Raw genomic sequence first — 21,224 nt, 5'->3', positions numbered from 1 at the left:
AATTGAATTTCATACACACCTACAAGCTATGTATGAGAGTGCCTGTTTCTGTACATTTTTTCCAACACTTGATATTTTATGTTGTTGTTGTTGTTGTTATTATTATTATTATCTGAGACGGATTCTCGCCTGTCGCCCAGCATGGAGGGCAGTGGTGCGATCTCCGCTCACTGCAACCTCCACCTCCAGTTCAATTGATTATCTTGTCCCAGCCTCCTGAGTAGCTGGGACTACAGGTACCCACCACCACACCCGGCTAATTTTTGCATTTTTAGTAGAGATGGGGTTTCACCAGGTTGGCCAGGCTGATCTCTAACTCCTGACCTCAAGAGATCCTCCCACCTCGGGCTTCCCAAAGTGCTGGGATTACAAGCGTGAGCCACTGTGCCCGGCCCAACACTAGATATTTTAAATATTAGTTAATTTGACAGCCAAGAAAAATAGCATTTCAGGCAGGGCGCGGTGGTTTACGCCTGTAATCCCAGCACTTTGGGAGGCCAAGGCAAGCGGATCATGAGCAGGAGTTTGAGACCAGCCTGACCAACATGGTGAAACTCCCTCTCTACTAAAAATACAAAAATTAGCTGGGCATGGTGGTGCGAGCCTGTAATCCCAGTTACTCGGGAGGCTGAGGCAGGAGAATTCCTTGAACCCGGGAGATGAAGGTTGCAGTGAGCTGAGATCGCACCACTGCACTCCAGGCTGGGCGACAGAGCAAGACTCCATCTCAAAAAAAATATATATATATATATATATAGAGAGAGAGAGAGAGAGAGAGCATTTTATTGCTAACTTATTTTGCAATTTCTTTTATTCATAAAGTTGGTCTACTGCTCATTTATATTTTATTTGTGAATTGCCCATTAATTTTTGGTCCTTTTTTTTTTTTTTTTTTTTGAGACGGAGTCTCGCTTTGTCGCCCTGGCCGGATCTCTGCTCACTGCAAGCTCCGCCTCCCGGGTTTACGCCATTCTCCTACCTCAGCCTCCTGAGTAGCTGGGACTACAGGCGCCTGCCACCTCGCCCGGCTAGTTTTTTGTATTTTTTAGTAGAGACGGGGTTTCACCGTGTTAGCCAGGATGGTCTCGATCTCCTGACCTCGTGATTCGCCCGTCTCGGCCTCCCAAAGTGCTGGGATTACAGGCTTGAGCCACTGCGCCCGGCCCTTTTGGTCCATTTTTACATTGAGATGTTTACCTCATTTCTAATACTTTTAAAGAGATCTTGATATAAGAATATTAATCCTTTAACTGTAATGTATGCTGAAAATGTTTTTCAGTTTATCCTTTATCTTTCAATTTTGTTTATGATGCTTTTTGCCATATAGGGATTTAAAGTCTATGTCATCAAATTAGTTCAGTTTTTTCTCAATAGTTCTAAGTTTTATCATTATATTAGAAAAAGCTTGCCTCCCACAAGGTTATATAAATAATCGCTTATATTTACTCTCAGTCATTCATGGTTTTATTTTTTATATTAAGCTCTTGAATTCATCTGGAATTTTCTTTGGTGTATGGTGTAACATAGCTACCTAACTCCTCTCCTCCCCACAACATTAGTGGTTAAATATTTGTCCCAACAACAATTTTTTAGAAACCTTCATTTTCCCAATGATTTGAAATACCTGAGTCTCTCTTGACTGGGTATGCGCTGGGTCCTATTGTATATGTGTCCCTATTGACCTATAGAAAGTGATCACTAAGCATCAGCCTTGTCTGTGCAGGAGAAACTTCTGAAGCCACAGCAAAAGGCTTCCAGTACCTAAGGAAATTCAGAAAAGAGTAATGCATCAACCAATAACCATTTTTTCTTATTTCATTACAGAGAAGAGGTGAAGAGTCCAGTGAAATGGAGCAAATTTCAATCATTGAAAGATTCCCTTATCCCTTCCAGGTGAGTTACTTTCTCTCACCAAGTCTTGAAAGGCCCCTGTAACACAATTAGAAGGGGTGGTGGGGTGCAGGGCAGAGGGAAGGCTACGAGGACCCAGTAAATAGAAGTTGAGGTGGACAAGGATGCTGAACCAAGAAATGAGACCGGCATGGGTTGAGAATGTTTGCTTTTCTATTTACCTAATCTAATATAGTTTCTTTTAGTCTCTATACCTCAAAAAGAATACATAGCAGGACCAATTCTATCATAGTCTGTCTTGTCTATGATAACTGCATTGAGAAAGATGCTCTGCTTGTTGAGTGAGCATTTCACTTCCTTCTGGTTCTGATAATCTGTCTAATGGTGGTCATGTGGGTTGAAGACAGAAAAGGGGAGTAGTATTAGGAAGTTCAGTATGAGGAAGACTTATTAGACTTAGCATAAACCTAAATTCTGTTGTAATCTGGAAGAGCTGAAGTGCCACATATGCATCTGTTTAGGAGAGCAAGAACTACAAATTTGGTCTTCAGTTTGGCTTGCTTACATCCTGAGAACTCTGTAGGCCACATGTCATGAATACAGCAGCCTCTGCAACAGTGAAAGCCAGAAAAGGAAGTGGAAAGTCTCAGGGGAGGGGGCTTTCTGTCATGGATTTATGAGCACAGCAAGACTAACAAGCAAAAAGAAAAATGTAAAAGGATCTTGTTCATGTCCCTGACTATATCAAAGTTACAAAACCTTTGAAAGAGGGGTATTTCAGATACAGTTTTTACTACCAATGCCTTTCAACAAAATGACATTGTTTGGCTGCACTAGTGAATAATGCTGAATAGCAGATAATTTTAAATTAATTTATATTTGACTTTATAATTTATTATGTGATGTCTATAAACTCTGTGAGGGTTGGAACCACATCTTATATATTTCGTGCATCTTCATAACACCTAGCATGATGCCTGTACATGGTTAAAAAAATACTATTTGACTTGATGATATTGCTTATTATATAACTTGCCCTTTTTGAAGTAGGTTTGTAGTTCCAAATTTGATTTATTTTGGCTAATATTGGTGAGGGGAAGCCACTAGGTAGTGGAGGTGGAGGTAATTAGCCATGAATTAAAATTTTACTCCATATTATCCAAGTGAATAACCCATATGTACTAATCAAGACAATTTATATAGATTATCACTTCAATTCTCTTCTATACAAAGTCAGAATTTAATAATAAGATAAAATACCCTTTGTTGGATAAACAAAAATGTTATCTCCAGCAAGGGCAGACTGAGACATTATAAAATAAGTTTATGCATGAATTGAAACACAAGTCAGGAGGGACCTAAGAGGATGAAAAATTCTAAGAGCTTTCAAATGCTACATCCTTAGATATGAAGAGTTCAGGAATCCTTCAGATAGTTCACATAACCTGAACACCACTGCTGACTGAAGATTCTGCGTTTCTTTGTTTTCTACAATGAATATACAAATTGTCCCCTAAGATTAGTACCTTGAAGGTCGTTCTCCTTTTTTTCTGAATCCTAACCGCGGAAGTCTGTGTTTTCATTGATCCAGGTTGTATATGATGAAGGGCCTCTCTACGTCTTCTCCCCAACTGAAGAACTAAGGAAGCGGTGGATTCACCAGCTCAAAAACGGTGAGAATTATTTGGAAAATAAATGTTTCCAAAGAAAGAAGGAAAGGAAGGAAGAGGAGCTAGGTGGGAGGAAAAGGAAAGAAGGAAGAGAGAAACGAGAAAGAAAGAGAAAGGAGAAACGTAGAGAGAAAAGAAGAAAAAATGGATAGAAGGGGAGAAAAGAAAGAGAGAGGGAGGGGAGGAGGGAGACAGGAAGGAAGGAAGCAAGGAAAGAAGGAAGGGGATGAGGGAGGAAAGAAAGACAAATAGAAAAGAGAGAAACAAAGGAAAGTTTGTATTTTGCTTCAGTATTAGTAATACAACTGAGCTTAGTATTCTATCATATGAATAAAAGATAAAATATTAGACTAAGAGTTTCCCAGTTCTAGCACTATCTCTCTAGTGCAATTTTATAATTGTAGGCACCTCCATTTCTCTATTTATTAAAAAAAAGTCCCATTTTTCACACTGAATACAAGGGTGATGTGGCATCCAATGGTTATGCAATATTTAGAATCCTAAGCATAAAATACCTAGCTCCAAAAAATTAAATAGATGATGTATGAGAGTGCTTGAAGTCAGAGTCAGAGAACCTGGTTTCAAGCCCTCTTTTACCACTTACAAACTGGGCAATTTCTGGCCAGAAAGTCAACAAGCTTCTTTGATGCTCAGTTTCTTCTTCTCAAAAGAGAATAATGGTAATTCATGCCACACCTACCTCTGGGGTTGTTGTAAGGATTAAATGAAGTAATAATACATGTAAAAGCACATGGAAAACTGTAAATCACTGTACATGAAAGCACTGTACATCTCTTTGTTGTGGATAAATATTTCCCAAGGAAATATTTTATATTCCTTGCTTTGTGAGGACCTAAACTTGAACAGTTTCAGCATTTCACATCAACCATACAGTGTGTGCAGATAAGCTTGACTGTAAATGCTTGCAGCACAGGATGCATGCACACATATTTGCCTATATATATAGCCACATGTCAAGTGACTGAGAGATTAACTGGTTGAGTTGACATCAGGAAAGGCTGCCTAGAGAAACAGGAAGGATGGCAGACTGATAATGGTATGGTTGGGTTATTGCATGACAGCTCTTTGTCTTAATAAACATTTAGATTCTGATACTCACTGGCTGGCTATACCAGCCTTGTACACTCCGTTGAATGCAAGTTTGATTGGTCAAAATTATATTAGTCAAGTCTTTCAAACTGAAAGGGAACAGGAGGAATGAAGATGAAGGATCATCTATTCAGTTACTGCTATATGCCAGACGTTGAGCTAAATGCCTTGTATATATTATCTCATTTAATTTTCACAACAACCTTGGGCTAAAAACAGCAACAACAATAACTAACACGTAATGAGCACTTACTATGTAGCAGGCTCTGTGCCTAGTGCTTCAAATGTATTACTTATTTTATCTTTGCAATAGCCTTAAGAAGTATGTCTTATTCCCCTATTTACAGATGAGGAAACCGAAGCTCAAAAATGTTATGTAAGTTGCTCATGGGCACACAGTGAATGGTGGAGCCTGAATTCTTATCACATCCCTGTGTCTGTATAACTCCAAAGCCCAAGCTCATTACATAGTTTTGTGCTGCTTGGTTTCCAAGTCCAGAAATTTCACATGTAGTCGGTTGCAAAATATTCTATTGTAAAGCTATGTTGAATATTACAAATAGGTGATATCCTGCACTACACAGTTCAGTTCTTGGCATATTTTAAGATAAGAGGTCTGCTTTAGCCCTTGGGCTACAAAATGAGCAAACTCTTTAATACTGCTTATTGTGATACAGGCTCTTCTTTAAGTTCTTTACATATATTAACTTTGTATTGACCATATGAGGCAGTTATCCTATCATCCCCATTTTACAGATAAGAAAACTGAGGTACAGAGAGGTTAAGTAACTTGCCCAAAGGCACTCAGTTAGTAAATGGCAGCGTCAGGCTTTGAATTCAGGCTCCAGACTCCATGTCCTGAACCAGTATGCTATTTCCAGCCAGAGAAATATTTGCAGAGACTGGGATAGGAGCTCTGCAGGACATATATATTTGTACTTCTTTAGTTCTCTCCATAATGCCTCATACAGAGCCTTGCACACAGAAAGGGATCAATAGTTGTGTTAACTGATTTATCCGTGGGAGTAAACAACCACCACCAACTTGGGCTCCACATCGATAAATGGCTAGGTTTTAGCCTGGAAATGGGGAAATGTAAGGCAGACTAGCTGAAGGAGAAATAAGGGAGAAACTGGCATGCTCAAGTTCGTAACTTCTTTACACTTCATATACTAATTTCAAAAGCAGTCATAGTTTAGTCCAACAAATATTTATTTATTTATTTTGAGATGGAGTTTCACTCTTGTCACCCAGGCTGGAGGGCAATGGCACGATCTCAGCTCACTGCAACCTCCGCCTCCCGAGTTCAAGCGATTCTCCCGCCTCAGCCTCCCGAGTAGTTGGGATGACAGGCACCTGCCACCATGCCTGGCTAATTTTTGTATTTTTAGTAGACACAGGGTTTCACCATGTTGGCCAGGCTCGTCTCAAACTCCTGACCTCAGGTGATCCACCTGCCTCTGCCTCCCAAAGTGCTGGGATTAAAGCATGAGCTGTCGCACCTGCCCCAACAAATATTTATTGAATGTCCACTATATTCAAGGGTGAGTAATGACCGAAGATAAGGATATCCAGCTTGTGAGCTTGTGAGCTTGTGATCTTTGTTTCTTTCTTTCTTTCTTTCTTTTTTCTTGAGATGGAGTCTCTCTCTGTTGCCCAGGCTGGAGTGCAGTGGCGTGATCTTGGCTCACTGCAACTGCCGCCTCCCAGGTTCAAGCGATTCTCCTCCCTCAGCCTCCCGAGTAGCTGGGACTGCAGGTGTGCACCATCGTGCCCGGCTAATTTTTGTATCTTTAGTAGAGACAGGGTTTCATCATGTTGGCCAGGCTGGTCTTGAACTCCTGACCTCAGGTGATCCATCCGCCTTGGCCTCCCAATGTGCTGGGATTACAGGCATGAGCCACTATGCCCAGTCAAGCTTGGTTCTTAACTCAGATATTAACCTTACAATCTTGATTATATGCTGCTCTTAAAGTTCATTAGCTAAGTAAATTTACAACAGGCTAAAAATAAAGCCAAAATAAATAAACAGAAACACCACCACTTCAGCTGGGTCATCAGTGTGACCAGGGAGTGTGGCTAGGCACATCTTTGCCTTCTCTTCCCTTAGGTTTCAACAAAGGCATTTTTTTCCCCAGTAGTTCCACCTAGGTACAGTCTTATTGAACCATCCTGGGCTAACAACAGGAGCCAAAAAGTAGGCACCTTCCAACAAATACCATGACTGCTGGGAGATTTAGGTGCAAGTCCTAACAATCCCAGGACAGTCCCAGGTGCTGCCAATGTCAATAGTGAGTCACTCTAGGAGCCACAAAATAATGATGTTATTCCACTCTTTTTGTTTTTTCTTGTTTGCTTTTATGTTTTTATTATCCTGCTCTTGGGTAAAATGCACCAATAAGAAATCATTGACATGAAAAGGGGACTTCATGAGAATACTGGTTACCTTTGCAGGGATATTGACTGAAGAGGCATGAGGTGCTGGATCTCAAGGAGGTTAAATGGGTGTAGAAAAATATGGTTTGCTATACACATTAGATCTGTGCACTTTATTATATGTAAATTATACTTCAATTTTATTTATTTATTTTTATTTATTTTGAGACAGAGTGTTGCTCTGTCGCGCAGACTGGAGTGCAGTGGCACAATCTTGGCTCACTGCAAACTCCGCCTCCTGCATTCAAGCGATTCTCCTGCCGCAGCCTCCCGAGTAGCTGGGATTACAGGCGTGCACCACCAAGCCCGGCTAATTTTTGTATTTTTGGTAGAGACAAGATTTTACCATGTTAGCCAGGTTGGTCTCGAACTCCTGACCTCAAGTGATCTGCCTGCCTCGGCCCCCCAAGGCGTGAGCCACTGCACCAGGCCTATACCTCAATTTTAAAAGCAGAGTCTCAGATACCTTATATCCAGCTGCCACATTTTCTCATTTCTCATGGTGCTTGCCATGCAAAAGTTATATTCCTGAGGGCTTAACCACAGACTCTCTCTCCATGTCCTTAAATATGGCAGTGGGCCCTTCTATGTTCCAGCACCACAAATATTTGCCTATACTTATTCTTGAATCTTTGGTCAAGCTCAATAGAACCTATCCTAATTGCAAATTCAAAAGTAGGCAAATGACCTGACCTCGCCAAAATGAATAGAAGAATGGCATTGGCAAATCTCCAACAAACAGTATGGAAAGGAATGATTCATGTATGCCTGAAACAGAATTTTAGACATTAACCTGATAAATATGGATAGAAAAGACCAAACCATCAAGTGCTTGGAGAATGTGTACTATTAGTGCTTCCCAATAGGGCTGGCCATGTGCATTGGTGGAGCAAGCAGTCTCCCCTAGCCCTCCCACTTGGACACCCTGCTTTTGCGATCCTCTCCTAAGTAGCTGGAAATACCAGCTTTGGATTAGCCAACAAAAGAAGGGGTGTCATCTTCAAGGGACCTCTTAAGAGGCAGACATTATCTGAGAATGTAGGGAGGTTTCTTAATGAGTGTGCTAGGGGTAGGGAAAGCAAGAAGCCTTATTTCCCCTCATTATCATATTAGCAAGCTTAGTTTATTAGAGTGGCTAGTTGTCGATTAGGTATTCTTTGGCATGTCTACTGGTGCCCAGCCCTGCAGAAGACAGAGCAAACCTGAGGGTCTTCAAATCCCTAGGTGACAGGGAGTGGCATGGGGGGAGGGGCCAGAGGGTGGATGTGGTAGGAGTAATCAATCCTGGCAGGGAGAAGTATCAATGATATTGTTCACAACTACCAGTGCTTAGTAATAACAAAAGGCAGACTTTGGGTTGGTTTTACTATTGCTTTAAAATTCCCTCTAGTGGCTCATGCCTGTAATCCCAGCACTTTGAGGGGCAGGAGTGGGGGTGGGGGTGAATCACGAGGTCAGGAGTTCCAGACCAGCCTGGCCAATATGGTGAAACCACGTCTCTGCTAAAAATACAAAAATTAGCTGGGCTTGGTGGCGCATGCCTATAGTCCTAGCTACTCAGGAGGCTGAGGCAGAAGAATCGCTTGAACCCAGGAAGCGGAGGTTACAGTGAGCTGCGATCACGCCACTGTACTCCAGCCTGGGCAACATAGTGAGACACCATCTCAAAAGAAAAAAAAAAATTCCCTCTATGCAGTGCAGTCCCTTATAGTCTGCACTCTATCTGAACAGATCCCACCATTCTGTCCTTGGTACATTGGTGAAGAGGAGTGCTGAAAAAGTCAGGGTGAGGGTGGGCAGGGGAGAATGGTCTCCAAATCTATGTGGAGAAAAGCATCAAAATGGCTCTTAAAAAAAAAAAAGAACTTTTGTTCATTTGCCTGCAAAATGCACCAGCCACTAGAAGCTTTTAGGCTTTCCCGCAAAGCCTTAAGTGAATGAAGTGTGACTAGCAAGTCATTAAGGATTTGAGTTGTTTCTTTTTCTTTTCTTTTCTTTTCTTTTTTTTTTTTTTTGAGATGGAGTTTTGTTCCTGTTGCCCAGGCTGGAGCACAATGGCGCGATCCCGGTTCAGTGCAACCTTCGCCTCCCAGGTTCAAGAGATTCTCCTGTCTCAGCCTCCCGCATAGCCGGGATTATAGGTGCATGCCACAACACCCAGCTAATTTTCGTATTTTTAGTAGAGACGGGGTTTCATCATATTGGTCAGGCTGGTCTTGAACTTCTGACCTCAGGTGATCCACCCGCCTCTACCTCCCAAAGTGCTGGGATTACAGGCGTGAGCCACCACACCCAGCCGAATTTTAGTTGTTTTCTACAGTGGAAGGTTTTGTTTTGCTTTTGTCTTTTTTAAAAAAAGTTATGCCAGCCACTGGACCTGGTGGTGAGTGCTTCTAGTCCCAGGTATTTGGGAAGCTGAGGTGGGAGGATTGCTTAAGTCTAGGAGTTCAAGGCCTGCCTGGGAAACACAGGAAGACCCCCCCCATCTCCAAATAATAATAATAATAATAATAATAATAATAATAATAATGATAATAATAATGATGATGATGATGTTATGTGGGATTCTTCTTAGCCGTAAATGCTGAAATGTGTATGTTCTCAAATGTGCATGTTCTTGGACCAGCCTGGGTCTTTGCTCCAGTGTTTGCTGCTGTCAATTATTTCAGTTGTCTTTGTTTATCTCAGTTATCTGACACTATGAACCCTGGGTGACTTTTCTTTCTTTTTTTCTTTTTCTTGAAACAGAGCCTCGCTCTGTCACCCAGGCTGGAGTGCAGTGGCGCAGTCTCAGCTCACTGCAACCTCCGCCCGCCAGGTTCAAGCGATTCTCCTGCCTCAGCCTCCCGAGCAGCCAGGATTACAGGCGTGCTGTAATTTTTGTACTTCTAGTAGAGACGGGGTTTCACCATCTTAACCAGGCTGGTCTTGAACTCCTGACCTCATGATCCACCCCCCTCAGCCTCCCAAAGTGCTGGGATTATAGGCGTTAGCCACCGCGTCTGGCTGACTTTTCTAATTGACTTCATGTTAAGGTTCTTGATATGCCATAGTATTATAAACACTAATACTAATTCCTCCTCTCTGCATCCACTCTATTCTTTGCAAAATACTTTTATTCTGGGAGATCTTTTGGGCCTCACAACTCCATGAGGGAAATGAAGCTGCTGTATTACCTCTGGCAATGAGCTCAGTCTACTTCAGTGGCCCTAGGAAGATTCAAATCATGTTGATTCTAGAGGCAAAGTCACCTTCATTTGCCCTTGAGATCAGCTCTGTTGACTATTCTATATAGAAAGCCTCATGCAGAAGTTCTCACTGAGGCTAATTATCTCTAAAAGATCACTCAAGGAACTGAGAAATCAGTATTACAAGCTGGAGAGATTGGTTTGGGCATATTGTTTCCCTTATCTGGGAAACAAGCACCATGATGAACACCTGCCTTATAGGAAGATTGTAATGGCTACTGGGAAAACATAGATAATATGTTTCTGTTATTGGGCTCTAGAGCCATCAGATAGTCTTATCTCGTTGCTTGGGAGATAACTCCTCATCACAGACCACTAAAGAAAACTGCACAGGAAGTGTCTGGGACCAAGGCACAGTCACGCAGGCCAGTCATGTGAGCCAACCGGTCCTGAGATCTGCTTTCCTTCAGGGTGGCCAAGGAGGAGGCAGTTGTTTGAAGTTCACCACTAAGTTCAAAGAGGAAAACATGCAAATGGTGGCTTCTCCTCCATGTCAGACGTGATCTCTCTCTTCTCTCCTACTACAGTCATCCGGTACAACAGTGATCTTGTTCAGAAATACCACCCTTGCTTCTGGATCGATGGGCAGTATCTCTGCTGCTCTCAGACAGCCAAAAATGCTATGGGCTGCCAAATTTTGGAAAACAGGAATGGAAGTAAGAGATCTGATCGATGTAATTTCTTCCTCCTTTGACTCTGTTTCTATCACTCTCCCAAGGGTCTGTCAAGCCCAGGGACATAGCATAAGGTTGTACATTTTGGGTGCTAAACAAAGGGTCCTGGGGGAGGGAGGAGGTACATGAGGGCTGAAATGCAGTTGGTAATCTGCTCTCCGAGCTATGTGACCTGGCATGCCTAGCTACTTTTTCTAACTTTCCTAAAGGCACTCAATATGGACGGTAAAGTCCCTGACCAAACCTGTCCTTGGGCCCTTTCCTAAAGTACATTCCATATCATCACTGGCTTCTTGTTTTGCAGGCTTAAAACCCGGGAGTTCTCACCGGAAGACAAAAAAGCCTCTTCCCCCAACGCCTGAGGAGGACCAGGTATACAGGGAAACTGGGTGCTGCCACTGCTTAAATGGAAATTTAGAGTCAAACCCTGAGAACACTCCAGAGTCTTAGAATTACCCTGGGACTTGGCAGTGTTAATTGGTATTCTTGCTAAGACGGGGGATTTGTTCTTCTAATTAGGATTTTCTCTTCAATGGAAAGATAGAAGGCTCTCAGCAACCCTGTAATCCAATCACCTGTTTAGAACAAAGCCTGATTTTTTTTAATGGAAAGTTTTCTGGGTTTTTTTTGTTTCATTGTTTTTGTTTTTTTGACACGCAGTCTCGCTCTGTCGCCCAGGTTTGAGTATAATAGCACAATCTCGGCTCACTGCAACCTCCACCTCACAGGTTCAAGTGATTCTCCTGTCTCAGCCTCCTGAGTAGCTGGGATTACAGGCACGCACCACCACGCCCAGCTAATTTTTGCATTTTTAGTAGAGATGGGTTTTCATCATGTTGGCCAGGCTGGTCTTGAACTCCTGGCCTCAAGTGATCCGCCCGCCTTGGCCTCCCAAAGTACATTGGAATTATTAAACGCTCCATAGATGGTCTTTATATGCATGCAAGGCTGAGAACTCCTGCACTGGTGCTTAAAAATAGTTGTTGAATGACTGCTGAGTAATATTTTATTATGCCTGGTTTGAGCGTCTTGAGTAAGCCAGAGAGAGAGTTGGGAGAGAAAAGAGTACTTGATATCTAGACAAACCCTCCTACCTTTTCTTCTAACTACACAGATCTTGAAAAAGCCACTACCGCCTGAGCCAGCAGCAGCACCAGTCTCCACAAGTGAGCTGAAAAAGGTTGTGGCCCTTTACGATTATATGCCAATGAATGCAAATGACCTACAGCTGCGGAAGGGCGACGAATATTTTATCTTGGAGGAAAGCAACTTACCATGGTGGCGAGCACGAGATAAAAATGGGTGAGTCCACACCGGCCCTTCCTGAGCCCGGTGCCCACCCACTCCCTACATGTGAAAAGTGCTGCAGCATAATTCCCCTGATCAGCATCCTCATCAAAGACTCTTCTTCCCACACCAAACTGAACATGCTGTCCCTCCAAGTACTTTCCAGTGTGCAGCTCTCTATACATGGCCTCTACCACCTCTCTGAGCCTCTGTTGTTGGGCACATAATAACCAATGTGACATGTACAGAAGCTCCGCACCTCACTGGCTCACTGCCTAACCATACATCAGAGACGTGGTTGTCTTTGAGGGAGGTGCATGATACATATACCTCCATCTGAGATTTGTTCTGAGCTCAGGGATGTGGGCATATGAATCTGTCTCCTGGAGGATGGGGAGATGCTGGATGAACTGCCACATTGTCTTCTTCACAGGCAAGAAGGCTATATTCCTAGTAACTACGTCACTGAAGCAGAAGACTCCATAGAAATGTATGAGTAAGTATGTTTATGTCAGTCCACAATCTTTCAGGAGGAACTCTCTCTGTCTCTCTCCATATATATATATATATCACACACACACAAGTGTATATATGTATACATACACTGGTGTATATATAGGTATATTATGTATACATACACAAGTGTATATATACACACTTTTTTTATACTTTCAACATATTTTTTATTTCAAGATATATATTAAAATTAGTGTCATCTGAATCAAATGATGCCACCACCTCAAATTAGTGTGTCTGTCTTACCTTTACCCCCCAAACACCCTCCACTTATGAGAGCTGGAGAGGTCACCATGCCCTCAAATTCAGAATAATCACACTCAAAGGAAAAGGAGTTGATGACTTCATGAAAGAATTAAAATGTCAAACTGCTACTGTTGTTCTTTCCTCCCTAATCATGGAAGTGGATTGTTCTCAGGTGCCCCAGTCCCTGATCTCTTCCCTGCAACTCCCTGCTGCCTGCCTTTGCCTGCTACTCTCCATTTCCATGAATCTTCAATGCCAACCTGGGTTTGGGAAAGCAATACAGTGTGCTATGCACGTGACAGATGGTCAGTAAATAGGGTTTGAGTGAGTTGACTGAATCACCGGCATGGACAAGCCCTGGAGGGTGCTGTAACCTCCAATCTGCTTATAACCAGGAGCCACTCAAGCAGCACTCTCCCTTCACAGGTGGTATTCCAAACACATGACTCGGAGTCAGGCTGAGCAACTGCTAAAGCAAGAGGTAAGTGTGGAACCACTAGCACACAGCATTCTCCTTGCATAAATGAGGATCTTGAACTGAGGGCCTGTTCTGCCCCCCACCTTTGGACAAGGCAGTGTCAAAGCTGCCATCGTCTGGGGTCCCAATTATACCATTTTTTTTTTTTTCTTTCTGAGACAGACTGTCAGTCACCCAGGATGGAGTGCAGTGGCGCGATCTGGGCTCACTGCAACCTCCGCCTCCCAGGTTCAAGTGATTCTCCTACCTCAGCCTCCCAAGTAGCTGGGATTACAGGCACAAGCCACCACACCCAACTAATTTTTGTATTTTTAGTAGAGATGGGGTTTCACCATGTTGGCCAGGCTGGTCTTGAACTCCTGACCTCACGTGATCCACCTGCCTCGGCCTCCCAAAGTGTTGGGATTACAGGCGTGAGCCACCATGCCCGGCCTGCACCTTTTAATATTAAAAGCAATGAGGCTGTAGCTCAAGCGTGGAACTTGGCAGTAAAATCAGGGGTTGTTCTATTTTCTCTCTCAAGTTTGGGCAGGTGGGATGCAGGTGTGAGCACCACTTCCTCCTACAGACAGCTTCTTTTTTGTTGTTTCAGGGGAAAGAAGGAGGTTTCATTGTCAGAGACTCCAGCAAAGCTGGCAAATATACAGTGTCTGTGTTTGCTAAATCCACAGGGTGAGTGCTACTATTCCAAGGCCCTGAGGACAAAGAACAGGGGTACCCTCCCAACAGCTCCTTGATAGTGTGCCCGTCCCACTTCCTCTGTCTCTGAAACTCAAAACTCATCTCACTTCACTTCCTGGGTTCTGCTGACCTTTGTGCCCAAGTTACTGACTAAGCATCCACTTCTTCAGGGACCCTCAAGGGGTGATACGTCATTATGTTGTGTGTTCCACACCTCAAAGCCAGTATTACCTGGCTGAGAAGCACCTTTTCAGCACCATCCCTGAGCTCATTAACTACCATCAGCACAACTCTGCGGGTGAGTACCAGGGGCAACTGAGAAGGGGGTTACAGACACCAGGATAAGCAATGTAAGACAAGGTGATAAGAGAAAGAATCCACCTCACAGGACAGTGTGAATTCACTGTGAAAGGAAATACCTGTGATATTGGGTAGAAGCTGGTAAAGAGGTGGTCAGAGGCAGGCCTACACCCAACAGGGACTGACTCTTTATTTGGTGACTGATGCTCAGTGTTAAGAGAAGACACAAAAGAGGCTGGCGGCTGATTCATCAGCAAGTATTCATCGAGTTCCTACTGTGTACTCAGCGATGTCCTCAGTTCTAGAGGAGAACACAGGAACATTCTGAGTTGAGGTCCTTGTCCTCAGAACATACAGGTTAGACAACATCAGAAGAAAGTTTCTAAGCACTGTAAAAATTCTAAAAACTGAGAGATCAGTGAGGGCATGGATATGGGGGAAAACTTCATCAAGAAGGTAGGATGTGAGCTAAGCCTCAGCTGGGAGGTGGGAATATATTCAGTTAGGCGGTGTATTTCAATTAGTATTTTCTCTTTTTAGTCCCTGAAAAGTATTTTGTGAGAGGAGAAACCTCTGGAAATATGTGGGTTCACGGAGATCTTCTGGGATTCAAAATGTGCTAGAAAGATACACACCAGAAGTGTGAGGCTTTAAGTGAGGAGGCACTTAAGTGTGAGGCATCCCATCTCCTACACCATGCCAACAGCATGACCTCTCTCTCTGTTTCAGGACTCATATCCAGGCTCAAATATCCAGTGTCTCAACAAAACAAGAATGCACCTTCCACGGCAGGCCTGGGATATGGTAACTCCTTATTTCTCTGGGATAGGGTGGACTGGCCAGTTGCGAAAACTACCTTTGCTGGCCTTGCCTTGGGGAGTGTCCTTGAGGTACCCTGTTCTGCAACAACTGCCTCGAGGACGCTCAAGACAGATCCAAGCACTGATTTTTCTCCCTCTAGTGGCTACTACTGGGACTGCAAAAACATAGATTCATAAAGGGCTTTGTCGTTGTCTTGGGTGTTTTTGTCTTTTATTTTTAATTGTGGAAAAATTTTCAGTACTATCCCTGAGTTCATTAACTACCATCACTAACATAATCATAAAGGGATCTGGGGAGGTTGCTTAGTCTATCTTCTTGCCTTATGGCCACCTTGAACCCAAAATTCCCAGATTCCTCTAACCAGTTAATCCCCTGTCTCTGAGATTGACTTAAGCAAACACAGATTAGTACTTCTAAAAATTTCCCTTTTACTACTTTTCCTATTTCTACCCCAGTAGGGATTCTTATCTATTGTAAGAATTATACATTCATGACCCCAAAGAATCACACCAAGACTTTGTTGTTAGGATCATGGGAAATTGATCCAAAGGACCTGACCTTCTTGAAGGAGCTGGGGACTGGACAATTTGGGGTAGTGAAGTATGGGAAATGGAGAGGCCAGTATGATGTGGCCATCAAGATGATCAAAGAAGGCTCCATGTCTGAAGATGAATTCATTGAAGAAGCCAAAGTCATGATGTGAGTTATAGCCCAAACTCAACTCTCAATCTATTTGCTGGAGTCTAGGAATTCACACAACAATCCACTGAGGTTTAAAGATGACTTACAGTGAGAGAGGTTTGGGACGAGGGATTGAAGTTAACCTTCAACTGGTGGTAGTCCTAACTGCTAAGATAATGGTTTTTGTGACTTAGATATTGGTTGAGAATAGTGGTGATCATGGGTGTGTACCATCTCAGTAGCATTTGGGGGTAGAAGTAGAAAATTAAACTTTCAAGAGAAAGACAGATTCTAATTTAGCCTTAGCATTCTTTCATTCCTGGACTCATTTCCTTTTCAATTGATGGGCTCCAAATCCCTGCTTACTTCCACATATTAAGCACTTTTGGGATTTAGGGTGGAAAAGAGGAAAATAAACTTGCTGGTATGACTCCTTATCTGATGCTCTACTACTAGGTCAGCCCCTTCCTCCACAGCCCCTTTATTGCTAGTATGCAGAGCCAAAAGGGGAAGACTAGATCCTTGCCTTTCCTGTAGGAATCTTTCCCATGAGAAGCTGGTGCAGTTGTATGGCGTCTGCACCAAGCAGCGCCCCATCTTCATCATCACTGAATACATGGCCAATGGCTGCCTCCTGAACTACCTGAGGGAGATGCGCCACCGCTTCCAGACTCAGCAGCTGCTGGAGATGTGCAAGGATGTCTGTGAAGCCATGGAATACCTGGAGTCAAAGCAGTTCCTTCACCGAGACCTGGTGGGACCTTAGAAGAATTGGCTTAGGACCAAGGGCTGATGGGGTGGAAGTAGCAGTGGAGGATATATCATACATGGTTGAGTGGGGGCTGCTGGTGCCATCATTTCAATTTTATCTAGAAAATACTGTAAGTTAGGCGTGCCTCTGCCCCAATGCTGAGCCCATCAAATATCTCCAGCCTTAGCTCTATGAAGTCTGCCATGGTGGGAATCAGAGCAGTCACTCACCCTCAACCCTCTACCACCTACAAGAAAATGGTGGAGTCTTTCAGTGGCCATTCTGAATTTGGAACAGAAGGGACTGTGCTTCCTAATGGGACTGCTCCTGTCATGGGGTCATCATTTGGTTCCTTCAGAGTCACATACTTGGGCCTGTGGATGTATTTGGCCCACATGTGTTTTTGTTTGTTTGTTTGTTTAATGTTATATAATAATTAGCAAACCCTTAAAAAGAAACATTTCACTTAAAAAAAAAAAAAAACCCTGGAATTTCCAGCTTCTCTTGAAAATCTAGACCATCTGAAAATACCAGGTCCACATTCTCACAAACCACTTCCTTTCCTTTAGACCAGGCTTGTAGTCTCCATTTCCTGCAATCTCCATCCACTTCACTTCACTCTTGCTTAACTTGCCTGGCCCCTGTAAGCATCAGAGTTTGCGCCCCTGTTTCGGTCAGGCCAAGGCTCAAATTGTCCTAGTCTCATTGGCAGAAAAGCAGAAAGCAAAACAAACTTACTTGTCATTCTCCTTTTTTTTTTTCTTTTCGAGATGGAGTCTCGCTCTGTCACCCAGGCTGGAGTACAGTGGCGCCATCTCAGCTCACTGCAACCTCCGCCTCCCAGGTTCAAGTGATTCTCCAGCCTCAGCCTCCCGAGTAGTTGGGATCACAGGCACCCGCCACCATGCCCAGCTAATTTTTGTATTTTTAGTAGAGGCGGGGTATCGCCATGTTGGCCAGACTGGTCTCGAACTCCTGACCTCAGGTGATCCACCCACCTCGGCCTCCCAAAGTGTTGGGATTACAGGCGTGAGCCACTGCACTCAGCCTCTCCCTTAATTCTTTCAGCATACCAGTGAGGGAATGGGGTGGTATGGAATTGCCCATGAGAATGCAATCGTTCTGTATGTCCTCAGTGCTTTACCTAGGACTGCACAGCAGGTTGCTTTCCACATGGTGGAAATGAATCAAAATTTCTTGGTGGCATCAACAGATTCCTATTAGGTGGGAAGGTGTCTGTAGTCGAAGGAGATGAGGCTTCCCTGCCTTCATTCTACTGGTCAGCAGAAGCTTTGTGCCTTTAACCTCTGTGCTGGGGACGGAGTCTCACTGGTATCTGTTTGCACTACAGGCAGCTCGAAACTGTTTGGTAAACGATCAAGGAGTTGTTAAAGTATCTGATTTCGGCCTGTCCAGGTGAGTGTGCCTTTTTCATCTTTCCCTCCAGAAGTAAAAATAGCACAGTATGAAACATGGGTAGGTGTTATAGTTTTAATCCTCTCCTTTTCTTTTTTTTTTTTTCTCTCATTCTAGTGTTTTCTGCCTTTCTATTCTTTTTCTTCCTCTGAGTTATTTAAGCCACCTCTTTCATCCTTTTGTTTTATCATCATATCCCTTTCCTCCCTTTCTCCCTTTATCTCTACCTCCTCTTTTTTTTTTTTTTTTTTTAGCTATTTCCCCAATACCTTATCTTGATCTATTAATCCTGATGACTTTATTCCATTCCTTCTTTTTTCTTAATCAAATTCCCAGTGACAACTGCAGATAAAAGGAAGGGAAGGAGAAGAGTAGAGAAAGGAAAGGTATAGAGAAGAGGAAGGGAGTACCTACTAGATCTTATTTCACATCATCCTCCTTGTAACCATATTGTCAATCAGGAAAGCTCAATCAGATACAAAAACAGGAAATTCGTTAAAAGTAACATTTGTAGAAGATACTAGTTGAGAAGGATAGACTTTTGAGAAAGCCTGTAAGTGTGTTTGTAACACTCTTGTGACCGCGCCAAGAAAACGTAAGCAAATACCAAGCTCTCCAAATCCTAATGACAACAAGTCCTGGATCCCTTGCAGGTATGTCCTGGATGATGAATACACAAGCTCAGTAGGCTCCAAATTTCCAGTCCGGTGGTCCCCACCGGAAGTCCTGATGTATAGCAAGTTCAGCAGCAAATCTGACATTTGGGCTTTTGGTAAGTGGATAAGATTACATAGATTATACAGCTCAAAGGAAAAGAAATGCAATGGGAAAATTCACACTTTGCAACCTCCACAGAGAGATTGTTCTTGCTTTCATTCATCTAATCCTTGGGGAGTGCTTACTGTGTGTCAGCCACCACAGGGGTTTCTGAGGATAAAAACTAAACTGGACATGATCTCTGTCTTTTTAGAACTTAAACCATGTTAAATAAAACAATTCATTCAGTTTTTGACAGCTTCTGAATACTGATTATGTACCAGGCACTCTGCCAGACCCTATAACTACGAAGACAAATAAGATGCTGTCTCTCTTCTAGAGGAGTTAATAGTCTAGTACGACCCTGATCTCCATCTAGTGTGGTCAGCACTATAGCAGAAATTTGGGCAAAATGTAAAAAGCACAGAGTGGGGAACCAACTGATTCTAATCTTTGAGGTTGATCTAGGAAGACTAGGACCCCCTGCTATCCAAAAAGACTGAAAACTAATTTAACACTTTTTTTCGTCTTCTAGGAGTTTTGATGTGGGAAATTTACTCCCTGGGGAAGATGCCATATGAGAGATTTACTAACAGTGAGACTGCTGAACACATTGCCCAAGGCCTACGTCTCTACAGGCCTCATCTGGCTTCAGAGAAGGTATATACCATCATGTACAGTTGTTGGCATGAGGTAAGTGTTTTATGACCTCTTAAATTATTTCCTTGAATCTACTTGCTGATTTAGCTGGCCATTCAGCCACAGACTGATAGCTGCACACGTTCTTTTTTTCCTCTTTTTTTTTTTTAAAATTTGAGACAAGGTCTCGCTCTTTCACCCAGGTTGGAGTACAGTGGCGCGATCTCGGCTCACTGCAACCTTCGCCTCCCAGATTCAAGCAGTTCTCATGTCTCAGCCTCCCGAGTACTTGGGATTACAGGCGCGCACCACCACACCCAGCTAATTTTTTTTTTTTTTTTTTTTTTTGTGACACAGTCTCGCTGTCACCCAGGCTGGAGTGCAATGGCGCGATCTTGGCTCACTGCAACCTCTGCTTCCCGGGTTCGAGCGATTATCCTGCCTCGGCCTCCCGAGTAGCTGGGACTACAGGCACATGCCACCACGCCTAGTTAATTTTTGCATTTTTAGTAGAGACAGGGTTTCACCATGTTGGCCAGGCTGGTCTTGAACTCCTGACCTCAGGTGATCTGCCCACCTCAGCCTCCCAAAGTGCTGGGATTACAGACGTGAGCCACCGCGCCCAGCCAATTTTATATTTTTAGTAGAGATGGCATTTCACCAAGTTGGCCAGGCTGATCTCAAACTCCTGGCCTCAAGTGGTCCGCCCACCTCGGCCTCCCAAAGTGCTGAGATTAGAGGCGTGAACCACCATGCCAGACCTTGCACACATTCTCTGACCTTGGCCTGCACCTCGATCATCCGATGGCCAGAGGCTTTCCCAGGCCCACTCCAATTCTCACTAGAGTGTCATTAGTACACTCCAATGCCAACTCAGCTTTAGGGAGTAGGGTGTTGTGGGGCCATGTCATCTAGCATAAACAGGCAGCCAGAGGCACTCAGACAAGTGAATGGGCATTACAAAAGAAAAGTCATGAAAGTTTGTTCATTCCTTTGTGTGTCATTGGCCCTTTCTTCTACTTTATTAGCTGCCTACTGTTTCTGGCTGAGGTCCTAAATGAGATTTTTTTTTTTTTTTTTTTTTTTTTGAGACGGAGTCTCGCTCTGTCGCCCAGGCTGGAGTGCAGTGGCCCGATCTCGGCTCACTGCAAGCTCCGCCTCCCAGGTTCATGCCATTCTCCTGCCTCAGCCTCCCAAGTAGCTGGGACTGCAGGTGCCCGCCACCATGCCCGGCTAATTTTTTGTATTTTTAGTAGAAACGGGGTTTCACCATGTTAGCCAGGATGGTCTTGATCTCCTGATCTCGTGATCTGCCCACCTCTGCCTCCCAAAATACTGGGATTACAGGCGTGAGCCACTGCACCCAGCTAAATGAGATTTTTTTAAAAACCCTACTGCTTGAAAGAGAACTAAAATAGGTAGTGGGGTTTTTTTGTTTGCTTTGTTTTGTTTTTGCTTTTTAATATGGTGCATTGTGGGGTATGTGGGTAGGTGTGGTATTTTGGAAATAAGGAAATCTGTCCTACTACTATTAAACTGCTTTGCTCCTCTTACCTCGAGTTCTTCCCAAGATGCCTTCTCGACTTTTCAGTAGATCCTTGGCAACCCAAATTTCTAGTAGGAAATAAATGCTCAACTCTTCAGAGTGTCTAACAAGTGCAT

General features: G+C 43.5%; 1 protein-coding gene across 2 annotated transcripts in view; it reads left to right on the top strand.

The window, feature by feature from the left end:
• The window catches only part of BTK (Bruton tyrosine kinase), a 41,657-nt gene that overhangs the window by 17,953 nt on the left and 2,480 nt on the right, over nt 1-21,224 (top strand). For both annotated transcript variants that reach the window (XM_025372157.1, XM_025372158.1), the window contains exons 4-18: nt 1,825-1,893; nt 3,443-3,524; nt 10,843-10,971; nt 11,294-11,361; nt 12,104-12,291; nt 12,710-12,772; nt 13,465-13,519; nt 14,109-14,188; nt 14,368-14,495; nt 15,227-15,301; nt 15,847-16,018; nt 16,538-16,754; nt 18,103-18,167; nt 18,821-18,939; nt 19,459-19,616. In XM_025372157.1, coding sequence (XP_025227942.1) covers nt 1,825-1,893; nt 3,443-3,524; nt 10,843-10,971; nt 11,294-11,361; nt 12,104-12,291; nt 12,710-12,772; nt 13,465-13,519; nt 14,109-14,188; nt 14,368-14,495; nt 15,227-15,301; nt 15,847-16,018; nt 16,538-16,754; nt 18,103-18,167; nt 18,821-18,939; nt 19,459-19,616 — 1,668 coding nt within the window. The remainder of the gene's footprint in view (nt 1-1,824; nt 1,894-3,442; nt 3,525-10,842; nt 10,972-11,293; nt 11,362-12,103; nt 12,292-12,709; nt 12,773-13,464; nt 13,520-14,108; nt 14,189-14,367; nt 14,496-15,226; nt 15,302-15,846; nt 16,019-16,537; nt 16,755-18,102; nt 18,168-18,820; nt 18,940-19,458; nt 19,617-21,224) is intronic.

The sequence above is a fragment of the Theropithecus gelada genome, chromosome X (assembly GCF_003255815.1).
Source record: "Theropithecus gelada isolate Dixy chromosome X, Tgel_1.0, whole genome shotgun sequence".
Taxonomy (NCBI): Eukaryota; Metazoa; Chordata; class Mammalia; order Primates; family Cercopithecidae; genus Theropithecus; species Theropithecus gelada.
This window is presented reverse-complemented; position numbering and strand designations above follow the sequence as displayed.